We start from the raw sequence: 13,332 nt of genomic DNA, 5'->3' as shown, positions 1-13,332 counted from the left end.
TGCTAGGATTAGTTATGCTGCTGGTGAATACCAACTTACAGGGGAGGGATTGAAACAGTACAAAACTTTGTTAAAACAAGTAAACGTGGCTGTTAGAGGAAGGATGTGGCATAGTAATAAATAGTTTCCAAAACAAACCTAATCTGTCTCTCTTACTAAATTTACAAACAATAGCTGAAGTTTGTGATTTTTTGTTATTACACTTGAGTGTTTCAGATCATCAAACAAATTTTAATATTAAACAAAGATTACCAGAGTAAATATAATAATACATTTTTAAATTTATTTCAAACAGATTTTTAAACCAACCAGTTAAATTAATTCACCATCCTAAATCTGAAATCAACTGAGTTTCACAAACCAAAGTCAGGCCTGATTTCTTTATAATGAAGAGGCCACAATCTGACAACTTGAAGTAGGTTACAATAACTCAAAAAGTAACATATCATGCCCCATTTAAAGAAATGCAAGAACAAATTTGAAACTTTGTAACTGTCATCACAATTTGGAAAAGTGTTAGAAAGCCATTTCTAGGGCTTTTGGACTTTAGCAAACCCCAGTCAGAGCCATTATCAACAAATGGAAAAAACATGGAAACGTTATTAACCTTCCCAGGAGTGTCCACCTGACCAAAATTACTCCCAAGAGTGCATCATCAACTCATTCAGAAGGACACGAAAGAACCAAGAACGTCTAGACCACTGCAGTATGCTCTTGCTGTTTTTAAGCTTTAGTGTTCGTTAGGTTGTAACGGTACGCAAAAATCACTCGCATACCTCAGTTTTAAAGTTGCACTCTTTTCGTAATCTTTTCTTTGACCTGGGTATTTTAGGAACAAAAAGAGTGGCTCTGATTGGTTGTTTCTGACTGAGTGGTGCATGTCTGTAGATGGCAGTAGGACTACAGGGACTACAGGACTACAGGGAGAAGCCAGAGAAGCAAAAAAATTTTCAGACTTTCTGTTTCATGTTATTTTATTATGACATAGTGACATAACAACTATATAGCAACTTTATAAAAAAAAACAAAAACATATTGTTTATAAAAGTTGCACACTGCAGCTTTAATGTCACTTTCACCTTTTTGCAGTCTGGAAATATTTGTGTTTGTTATAGAGGAACAGATGAGGTTCAACCTCTAATTTAGACCTCAAATTAGAGGGTTTTTTGTATCTGACTGTATTTTGGGAGCTTATGGATATTTTTTCAATCAGGCTCTGCTTCAATTCAACCAACAGTAATATAAATTTTGTAAGTAAATATGTACATTTTTAAATGTCATGAATAGTTATCTTGCCTACACTGCACAGTGCTATCAAAGTTGTTATTTTGTTTGGACTGATTAGATTTTCTTGTATCTCCCTTAACTTCAAACACTTTGTGGTTAATGAAAACGCTGTTGTTTTGAGCTATTTAAATTGCTATTGTGAGTACATTATGACTTCAACCAACTCATTCTTGAAGTGCTCCTGGGTACATTCACTGGCCAAATTAAGAGTGGGTTTTTGACTTGACTGGCAAGTCACCAATCAGGGCAAACTTGAAAATCGGCCAGTTCTGGTCAACTCTTAATTTATTCAATGTATTAGACGAGTTGATACTTGGCTTGTGAAATACTTGGAATCAATAGGGACATCTTTTAGGAGTTGTATTTTGTCAGCTTTCAAAAACATTTCATAAGAGGGATATCCTATTCTCTTGTATGAATTTTTTTGTACCACAACAAATTTAGCTGAACTGCCATAGACCTGACAATTAAGATTTCTGTTTTTTTTTTTTTTTTTAAACAAAAAGAAATAAAACAAGACAGAACTGATTAAGTCCAAACAAGCTAAAAAATATGAGCACAAGCATCCTTTTATTTTTGGCATTCGGTCTTTTCTTTCTTTTCTTCACTGATGCTTCTGCAACAGAAGTTTCACAATCCTCTTTTTCAGTTGAGTGTCTTTTGTTCTGTCGTTACTGATAGAAAGAGTGAATAAATGTGTAAATTTCTCATGTGACCTGGATTCTCTCCAAGAAGTCAAGCTGCAGTTTCAGTCAGCTTTTTCAGTATAAAAATTTATTTTCCAGGACAGCAACGAAGGCTTTTGCTGCAAGCAGTGAAAGCTTGTTTTTAAGATTGTACCTTACCTTTTTATTTCAACATGTTTGTCTTTAATGACCTTAATGTTTCCTAAATTTCATGTGCTAATCAAGGCCGTAAACTATGGGAGGGAGTGTAGAGAAGCAAGAGTTGCAAGTCATTACACGAAAGAACAAAGTCTTAAGACACCTGTGTGAGGATAGATACTGAAATAACTGAAATAGATTGTACATATAATCAGACACAAAGTGTTAACCAGAGTTACCATTCAAGTTTATTATCAAAATAATAAATGCACCAATAATCAATCATTTTGTGGTCAATGTCAGATCTCTGATTTTTGTTAAAAAAAGAAATCAGAGATCTGACCTATGCCAAATTTAACCGATTTGGACTTCTCTTAAAGAGCTATAATGTAACAACAAAACAGCCTTAATTTTTTTTCCTTCTTGCAATGAAAATGAAAGGTTATTAATTCAGAGTAGAGCTGACATCACTTTGTGTGTATGAAGGAACAGTACCTATGAAACGTGTAAGACAAAATGATTGGAGAGAGATGAATTTTAAACTGACCTTTTATCTTTTATTGGCAATTGACCATCACCTAACCTGGGGAACATGCTGAGATCTCTAAAAATGAGCAGTAGATTGGGGACAGGATGTCTCTCCTGAACCAGTGCAACTTGAGTCAGTCACTAGTTAAGCCCGACTGAAAATTTCAGTGCGTATCTTGAAAAAGCTTTACTTTCTTGAGTCTGTGCAGTTTGTAGCTTGGGCCACATGTTTCTTTAATTGGTATGCTTTTCTTGATGGTACATTTCTTAAAAAGTTGAATTAGTTGTTATAGAACAACATTGACTGCTTTTGTAAGTTTATGCCTTGTTAGTGGTTCACACTACGTTGGCCTGCTTGTTGACTTAAGCCATTAGACTAATCAGGATGCATGATTTACATCCGCAACAGACTCTTTTCCGCTCTATATGAGTGGAAAGAAGCTAGCAGATATATGCATGGTTCAGTCAAAAGTCATTTCCTTCAAAGACGACGTCAAGTAACCTTGACACGATGACCGACTGAATGGAGCCTACGGTTCTCTAAGTAGCGGGTTGGCAACCAGAGGAGCTTAGCCTTTTTGCAGATCAGTGCTTTGACTGGTGAGTACTGAGCATTCTGAGGAGCTTGATGTGGGCTTTTTCTATAATCCTCCACATCTCTGAGGATCATTTGCATCCAGTTTTCATCAATCTTTGTGTGACTTCTTAAGATATGAAAAATAGGCCTAGGGCCAGCCTTTTTAAGACTTTTTAAACTCTTCTTCATGTTCTCACCCTGAGAGATCAGCCGTGCCTTTGAGGTCCCAGTTAAAATATTTTTTACAAGATTTTTCAATATGTGGACTTTATTCCACTCAGATGTGTTAATGAAGGTCTACCTTTTTCAATAAACTGATGAGAAGGATTTCTTTTGTTTCTGCTTCTAAATTCCAAACCAACTGCTTTGAACATGGCCTATTATATTTTGAAATTGGCAGCAGGAAAGTTTGCTTTACGGCTTGAAAGCACAAACAAGGTGGAAGGAAATACGGTACTTATTTTGTGGGTAATAAAGTCTTCAAAACAATAATCAATTTCAGTTCAGTCTGCAGAAACTGTTAGACAATTAGGAAAGAGATGTCTATTTCCTCTTTCAATGTACTTTTACGTACTTGGACAAATTTTGGGTCATATCAAGTCTAAGTTCTGTTTGATCATTCAGTAAAGTCAAACTTGGAAAGTTAGTTCATTCCAGTTTCAGTATTTAGCACCTTTTCTTTGCACCATGAAATCAAGTTAAAAGAGAAAAGTGGTTTTCCTCTCTGTTAGGCTTCAGCTAATTAGCTGAGCTTAGCAGTAGGTGTAAATGGTGGCTTGTTGAAGCTGCTTGTTGTGCTTCCACTTCGTGCTGGAAAGATGTAGTTTAACACTCTCACCGCTTGCACCCCACCTTTAAAACTATGTGTGGGAAACAGAATAAAGTCTCATAGCAGTGATGTGTAAAACACATTCCCTAGCTATAGAAATTACACATCTGTTACACAATTTAACATTAGAATAAAGACCTTATTTTGTGCTTGTATTTTGAAAATTGGGTTGAGGTAGTCATGTACACAGTCATGACTAAAACAATACAGAGGTGTAATTTGTTTTAGTATTTCTAAATGGTCAGTTGTTGGTCTGCTGGCTTCAGTTTGGCCTTTTGCCTCTACTCATACAGACACAATCAAACAATGCACTCAACAAAATAAAACTGAACAATAAAACAACCTCTGAGATCAGTTTGTCAACAAAATAAAATATTTTAGAGTAGTAAAATGCTTAAGTTATTGCTGCACAATATCTGAGATGAAATTGGCTACAGTGGACACTTGGCATTCATTGGGGGTTTGGAACTACAACCTCCCATAACTACCTAAAGTTTATAAATATTTGTAACTCTGTTTCAATAGTTCAAACACGAAATATACCATAATTTGCAGTAATAGGCACAGTGGAAACCACATAAGCACTTCTGTGGAAGTTAACATGTACGGTATTTCTTATCTCCATTGGGGTTACAGCCAATCAGCAACAACAAACATGAATGGCACTCCCGTGTTGACTGCTTTGCCTGCCAAAAAAATGTTAATTAGGACTGTGGCTTTCTCCGTAGGGTGTCTGGGCTCTCCCTTAGAGATAGGGTAAGAAGCTCAGTTATCCGGGAGGGACTCAGAGTAGAACCGCTGCTCCTTCACATCGAGAGGAGCCAGTTGAGGTGGCTCGGGCATCTGGTCAGGATGCCTCCTGGACGCCTCCCTGGTGAGGTGTTCCGGGCACGTCCCACCAGGAGGAGGCCCCTGGGAAGACCCAGGACATGCTGGAGGGACTATGTCTCTCGGCTGGCCTGGGAATGCCTTGGGATACCCCCTGAGGAGCTGGAACAAGTGGCTGGGGAGAGGGAAGTCTGGGCCTCCCTACTTAGGCTGTTACCCCCACGACCCGAACCCAGATAAGGGGAAGATGATGGATGGATGGATGGATAGACTGTGGCTATTATTTATGAAAAAAAATCTGCAAATAGATGAATTTTCCACAAATACTTTGGCAATGAGTTCAAAAGAAATGTCTGTACTCCAAATAGTCATGGGTCCACTGTAATTCTATAACTGTAAAGTCTTATTTTGAATATAGTGAGCCTTCCATCTTGGTTACTGACTGGAACCTGGTTCCACAGAACAGCAACCATAAAACTAAAGGCTTGGCATTCAGTTTTTTAACAGGAAATTCTTTGAACAATTACATGGCTTGTGCTTTGAGATCAAATATTTCTGGTGGAGTTATGGAGGTTAATAAAAATCAAGTGCCATTTACCAATAAAAACTTTATATGTGATGAAAATTTTTAGAACAGAATGTTAACTCCCTTCCTCTAGATTTTGCAGCAATAAGACTCTAAGCAAAGTAACTAATTAAGAATTTTATGGAAACCTGTCTTCGGCATATTTTATAGTCCTTGGTATTCTGGGTATGATGTAGGCATGACTCTTAAAATAAAAGGTTGTTATTCTCCGGTTCTCCAACAGCACCCTGTGGCTATTTTTTTTATTCCTCTTTAGTCATTCCCCTCACTATTTGCGGTGGCAACTTGGATCCTCTATCAGCCCCAGTTCCACTTGTTTTAATTACTGCTCTTATTGCCAGGTTTACGCTAATAAAAATTTTTTCTTAGCCACTTCTTCATTTATAAAGATCATTCAATATGTTTTTTTTCCTATGGGTTGTTCTCTTGTCTTTCCTAGTTAGAGGAGGGGTTATTGAGCTGATGTTTTGCATTTATATCTCAGGTTATGGACTTAAAAGTAAATTCAATAGGAAATGTTCAAATAGCAGTGCTATTTGTTAAGAGTTTTGTTGATTTTACAAAAAATATAGTTTTCTATAGTGGGCCTTTTTAACCAAATGGTCAGAGTATTAAAATAATTATTTTTTTATGAGAAGAAAACCCCTCCTGCATATTTTTTTAGTCCATTTTATAACACTCCAAAAAAAAAAAAGTACAAAAGGAACAACAAGCTGCCACTGATTTCTAAAGGACAGCAAATACAAAGTGATCCTAATTACAGGTTGCCAAACATATATTCTCAGTGACAGCGGAGGAACCCTTTTAGGATGCCAAGCAAGAGCAGGTAGCTGCCAAGCAGTTTAAAGAAAGCCAGAAAAACAGCCGATATCTAACACAAAGCTCAGCAAAGCATCGACATCTCAGTGAGAGTTTTCCCAAAGAGGACACGAGCATTACATGATTTCTGCTGTTACATGTAACATTTGTTTCTTTAGTTCAGCATACAACACGTATTTGACTAACTCAAATTTGTAACTATAGCTACATTATAAAAAGATCATCAATGAGAACCAAAGGGGACAAAAAGAATCGCTAAACGAACCGATCAACTTTTAATAAAAAAATTTGAACTGCTTCTGTTTGAGAGTTGTATCAAAGTCCTCATCCTGTGCCAGCTGAAGAGATTATAGAAGTTTGAAATGCGTCAGAAGAGGCAGCCCATTTGTCCCTTTTTGTTTCAACAAATGCTCACCATCCATCACGCATGTCATTGTGTCGTCGTTTGAGCATCACACTTCCTCTTGAATTACCTGTCAGCCTCCTGAATTTATTTGTTCTTATCTGCAGCTTACCTGTGACGTTGGGGAAAAAAAAGAACTTAAATCTTTTTTTTTCTCACATATAAAGACAAGTTGCCACAATCCTTTATGTAAAATTGACATCTGAAAACCCATGTTTTAATGTTTTATTTTTAGCCACAGTGCCTTCTGAAAGTATTGGCACCCTTTATGCCTTTTTCATAATGCATCTTATTAAGATTAGCACAATCATTTTGGCTGGGTAGGCCTTGTGAACACCAATTTTTGGTGTTGCGACAGATTTAAAATTGGATTGAGGTGTCGACTTTCACTGGACTAGTGGTTTAACACACAAATATGGTTTGATCCAAACTATTCCTCCGTTTCTTTGGCTGTATGTTTACGATTGCTATCCTGTCGGAAGATAAACCTCTGTACCCAATGATCACCTAATAGTTGTTTTCTATTATTGCCCTACGTTTGTCTCCATCCACTCTCCCATCAGCGTTTCCCTCCTTTCCCATTTCTCTGAAGAAAAACTTCCCAACAACATTCTTTTCGTCTGGGCACAATGCTCTTAGCGTGAACACTGTTGGTTGTCCACCAAGTATAGGCCTTTGCATGCAGGCCAAACTGTTATATTTTTGCTACTTAAGACTTATTTGTGAGCAGCAGATGACACCTCAAACCAGGCTTCTTCTGGCTCTCCTTTAACAAAGCATTTCTTCTTAAGCCGCATCTCTGTGGTGTATGACAAACATTTGTCCTGTTGACTGATCCTCCACAAGAGATGTGGATATCTGCACATAACCTTAAAATGTGCTTAAGTTCTTAGCTGTAATGCAACCAAATGTGGAAAAAGGTCAAGAAGTGTGCACAGTTTAAAGCCAGCTGAGCTACAAAAGACGAAAAAAGATTTTTCTGATTTGAGCCACAGTTTCGGCCCGAGCGAGGAAAAAATGAGCTCCGTTAACGATCATTAAATTTGAGTGGGGAAAATTTTCTTTTGAATTAACATGAGGTATTTCTCCTCCGTGTGTGTGTGCTTGCAGGTAAAACAGGAAAACATGACAGATTATCCTCTCTTTCATTACAAGCAGCAATATTAGAGCTTTACTCTATTAGTGCTCCCTAACTAGGTTTCACTGTCACTGCTACACTTTAATCTAAGGACGCTGTAATGTGCAATTTGCTTTTATATTAACACCACAGACCAGCTGATAACTTCACGGCGCTGCATAGATAAGCGATGTGTTGCATCTGGTATAGAGATCTACCTTTCACACTGTAATTGGACCTGATGATGAATGGCGTTGTGGGCCTTAATGTGGCAGTATGGTTTCATCTCGGGGCCCCTGGCTCTCACTGGCTATTATCTCCATCCCGTGAGGATACACTGTGTCTGAGCCTTTGTTGGCTCTGTGCACCGAAGTGAAGGACCTAATCTATTTATCACAGGGTCTGCGTGACCACCCAGCCAGGCTGCTATATCGGATCATACCAGGCTCCCTTGTTCTGCTCCTCCAGGGAAGAATGAAGCGCAGATGTAACATGCGGCTTCACACCTGTCAAACAGCGCTGGCGCTGGTCATCCCCGAGGAGTGGAGCACAGGAGGGAAAACATTTAAATCTATTTTTTGTCATGGCTTTCTTTTTCTAAAGAAACTCAGATTCTCTCTTGTGACATATAGAATGTATTCCTCTGCAAGTGAGTGCTGAGGATGAATCGAAACATTTTCTAAAGCGAAAGTATTGAGAACAAGATTAGGTTTGTGTTGTTTTATTGAAGGTTTTACAACTTAAAATATTTCTGAGTTTGTTAAAAATTAATCCTTTTATTGCTGAGATGATTTTTTTTCACTCTGCATTATTCAAGGGAGAAATTGTTGAATCATTGCATATAGGGGTGTAGCAATACAATAATCTCGCGATACGATGCAATATATGATATTCTGATCACAATACGATATGTGTCATGATATTTGATACGATTCGATAGGATTCGATGCACTTTTACGATTTTCTGAAAGATTTTAGAAGGACAGAGTGATTTTAGTGACATTTTGTGTTCCATAGACTTGGATTTAATTAACTGAAAACTGATTAAAAGCACCAACTACACAATACCTGACTCTGATTGGACAGAGTCTAACAGTCTACAGCTGGACAAAATGAATCAAAGATGCAGTTAGAAAATTAGTTTCTGTCATTTAATTAATGTGGATTTGACATAAAACTCAAAGTTTCAACAGTGATCCAGAAGCTGAGGGGGGAGATTATCAGCCTCTGTAGACTCTCAATATGCAATTGATTGCATTTATGGTTTTCTTTTGGACATACTGTGATTACATTTTGGAGTAAAAAAAGTCTTTTGGACTATAGGGAAAGGGCTTTTCTACCTTTGCTCCCGGAGTTGGCTGTTTACTACTACAGTAGCTGCTGGAGGAGTGGCTCTGCCTCACCCCATAGTGATCGACTCCTTGCAGCTGCACGGCTCCTCCATTCCCCTGCTTGGATCTCTGAGTAGCTACCTCTCAGACTGCCAGGATCTCATCGTACTCTCAGTCTCTGATGTCAGTTGCTAGTAAGAATGATCGATCTGTCATCGTCATCATGGCAATCCTCACTGCGCCCAGACTGCGGCTGCGGGTTTCCCCTCTTAGTTTTCCAGCTCAAAACAGAGCGCCACTGCATGCTGCGTGTTCATTCTTCAGGTAATCGTTTATATGCAGAACAGAAACCACCAAGCTACAAACAAATTACAAAGTGGATGCCACTAGTTGCTCTGATATCCAAACTTTGCATTAATTTTGCGATCTCACTTCTTTTGCCGCTACTCCATTCGCGCCGCTACTCCGTTCCGCTTCTCTTTCACGGTTACTTGCGCAACTTTACTTCGTTTCTTAGCAACAAAATACAGCCCATCATTACTTATTGAAGATTTGAGATTTCCAGAAACAAAGGAATCTAATATTGTGTTTCATTTTTTTGTGTTTGGAAGCTCATTCCCTTTCACATAACTGGGAAAGCCGGTTTTTCACATTTCTTTGACATTTGGAAAAATATGGTTTATTTATTTTAGCACGACTCCGGTTTCACTTAGCCTATTAACACAATTAAAAAACTGGTGTGTAGTTTATAATGTGCACTTTAAGCACAAGTTGAAAGTGAGACTGGGGGAGGTGGAGTCTTGCTGCTACGTTCTCACAAACCAGACATGTTAAAAAGACGGTATAAGCCTATGGACCCCTACGGTTTATCAATACTTGCGGATGAAAAATCTGTACCTTCCGAGGGTGAGAAAAATTGATAAATATTGTAGAATCGATATAATTACACAGCCCTAATTGCATACTAGTGGTTTAAAGCTGCAGCATGTAACTTTTAAACTATAAAAAGATCTCTCTTTTTTTACATATTTGTTTAAACAGTCCATATGTCCTACACTTTAACGTGAGGGAAAATCTCTGGAGTCGAGCTCCTAGCTGTAGTGTAACAAAGAGCAAGGGCTAGGTTGTGAGCACCTTATACACAAGTCAATCAACAGCACTAAGACCCTCCCCCTGCCTCTGATTGGTTGTTTCTGACTGAATGGTGGATTTCTGCAGATAGCATTCGGACCACAGGGAGGAGGCAGAGGAGTTTGAATTATTTTTTAAATTATTTTTCACAGATTGTCTTTGTCATATTATACTGTAGTGACAGTCCTAACAAATATGCACAAATTCTATTATTTATAAAAATTATATACCTCAGCTTCGATCAGTGAAGACGTTTATGAGGTGTAGCACCACCTACACATATTTTTGTCACTTTTGGTAAAGATTTGTCAAAATCTTTAAAAGAATGAATCTGTCTTTATAGGTTTTTACCTCCGTGTCACATCATATTACACCATATGAGAACAGACACTGATTACTACAGAAAAAGTTTTGCTTTTAATCAGCCGAATGACCCAGAAATCTTCTGATAGGATTTTTTTCCCCCACTGAGTACTTGTACTCTAAAGACAATGCAAATTTTAACGACAACAATAAAAGATTCATTTGTTGAAATCTTTTGGTTTTTTTACACATTTTACCACAAGTATCAGTAAGTTGCAACTGGTGACATAAGCTGCTGATGAAAAGTAGAGAAAATATATGATTTGACTTTTGGTAAACATACAGAAATGTAATTTTTTAAATAATATTTTTCTCTAAACTTTTTTTATGTTATACTAAACACAATTATAAATGTGTATATAATAAATATATTTTGCATGCACTTGATATAAAACTACATAGAAAAAAACTAAAAACAACATGTTTTTGCATGTTTTCACCCATAAATAAATTCTACATGTCAGTATAATTACTGTTGGGAACTGAGAAGCACACTGTAGATCTGAGTTGGGTCTTTCAGCCTCAGCAGAGGCAGCGGTTCACACTTAATCAGCATCTTGAATGTGTCATTCGTCTCACATCCTTGGTGCTTTGCTTTGCCCTACAGCGCTGCATCCGAGTACAGTGTTTTATTTGGTGCTCATTACGCGCACTGCATGGAGACGACCAAATATTGAGTTTTTGCTGATGTTTCCATGGCGACACGCCACCGAATGGAAAGAGTTGAGGTGCACGGTGTACTTTGCCTTGAGTGACTGTATAGAACTGGATGACTCTTCCAGTCAGGATAGAGGACGGAGGCCATTTATGGAATCCACCTCCTCCAGCCTGCAGCCAACAGCCACAGCACATTTGTGTGCTACGTGACACTCTGACGGCTGTAAACTATGGCGGGCTGTATTTAATATTTAGGTAGTTTATACAGTTTATCTACACTTTTTTTGGGAGTATTTACCCTCTTGAATGGCAAACACTGGAACCCATTATACATGAAGCCTGAAGACAAATGATTTGTCCCATTTTCAAGTAAGAGGGCTTAATTCTGCTGTGCAAGTGTGGAATTGCAATCCCATTAATTTAAATACACCAGGATGCCTAGATGTACATAATATTTGTTCTGCTGGCTGATGGAAATCAGAAAGCCACCGATTTTTCATCATGACATCTTAAAATGTGAAAGACATAGTTCCTTCCCTCTATTGTTAATATAAGCGCCGTCTGCTGTCACCGCCACTCCCTTCCCAACATAATGGAGCTTCAGTTGTCAATATGTGAATGTCCTGCTTTCAGGGGAAAATTAATCTCTGGTGACTAAAATTCATGATGAGATGTGTGAATAATTCACAGCCTCTTGCTTATCTGACCTTGAATTGTTTTTGTTTGTGTGTTTGTTCCATTTGTGTGTGCACACAACTAGCTGGGAAGTGCTGCGCTTCCTGCTGTCAAACCTGCGCTGGTGGATGGAGGAGTACTGCTTTGATGGCTTCAGGTTCGACGGCATTACCTCCATGCTGTACCATCACCATGGCATCGGTAAGATTGGTAGATCTGTGCATACACAAGGGAGACTTGCTTTCCTCTGTAACAACGGTGCAGTTTTTACTTCAGAATGCATAGAGTTGGAAAGCAGACTTGGAAAACTGACTTATCTAACATACAGTTCGGAAAAATGCCTCAGTTTTAAAAGAAAAGAATAATAGAAAGTTTTTCACAGTTGTCTTTTACAACCATAAACTTCCTTGAGTTTGGATTTTTTGTGAAAGATCAGCATAAACTAATGCATGACTGTAGAAAACAGGGTGGAAAAAGATGCCCTGTTTTCACTTTTTTGACTAATTAAAATCTGAAAAGTATGCTGTATTTGCTTTGAGTGCTTTTTACTGCAATACCCAGAAATTAAATCAAGACCACAAGTTAAAATATCAGTATTTAGTTGTCCACCTAAACTGACAGACCAGGCACATATTAGAGAACCAACTGAAAGGTTCATAATGACTCTGGAAGACCTGCAGAGATCCACCTCTCAGGTGGGACAACTATTAGTCATGCTGTCTAGATGCATGTTTTGTGAAGAAGTGGTAATACAAAGTTGTTGCTGGAAGAAGCCATAGTTTGTTGAAAGACAGGTTGGTGACAGAGCAGACAAGTTGAAGAAGTTGCTTGAGTCAGAAAATGTCAGAGCCTGAGCTTTTCAGCTTACAGGCAGAAGCACAATGTGTGATGTAAAACTATTGCTGCATACTTAACACATCATCCCTGTAGGTAAATATGGTAGTGCAACATGATATAGTGTGGATGGTTTTCTTCAGCAGAGACAAGGAAAGGTGATCAGAATTGATTTTAACTTCTAGCAGGACAGAAACCCTATAGTCAGAGCTACAGTAGAATATTTGAGATGAAAGTGTCTTCATGTCGTAAAATTATAAAAAATCCAAGTTCGGTCAAAAATCCAATTTGGAATCTCTAGCAAAACTTAATGTTCAGAGAATTGTCATAAAAAGTTATATTCATACTTTTCCAGATGCTTGTTTTCTTAAAATAATATGAACATTTCATCATTTTTCTTTCACAGTGTGTTGGTCCATCTTGCAAGATCCCAGTAAAATACTATAAAGTTTGTGGTTGGAATGAGAAGAAGGTCAAAATGTATGGATACTTTTTCAATGCAGTGTAAACCAGTTCCTTTAGAATTGAAAACTTACTAATGAG

General features: G+C 37.9%; 1 protein-coding gene across 1 annotated transcript in view; it reads left to right on the top strand.

Annotated features, from left to right (window-relative positions):
• The window catches only part of gbe1b (glucan (1,4-alpha-), branching enzyme 1b), a 115,233-nt gene that overhangs the window by 34,691 nt on the left and 67,210 nt on the right, over positions 1–13,332 (top strand). The window contains exon 8 of the mRNA XM_032545406.1: positions 12,041–12,156. Coding sequence (XP_032401297.1) covers positions 12,041–12,156 — 116 coding nt within the window. The remainder of the gene's footprint in view (positions 1–12,040; positions 12,157–13,332) is intronic.

Source organism: Xiphophorus hellerii, chromosome 18 (genome assembly GCF_003331165.1).
Source record: "Xiphophorus hellerii strain 12219 chromosome 18, Xiphophorus_hellerii-4.1, whole genome shotgun sequence".
Lineage (NCBI taxonomy): Eukaryota > Metazoa > Chordata > Actinopteri > Cyprinodontiformes > Poeciliidae > Xiphophorus > Xiphophorus hellerii.
Note: the sequence above shows the minus strand (reverse complement) of the source record. Positions and strands in the feature narration are given on the sequence as shown.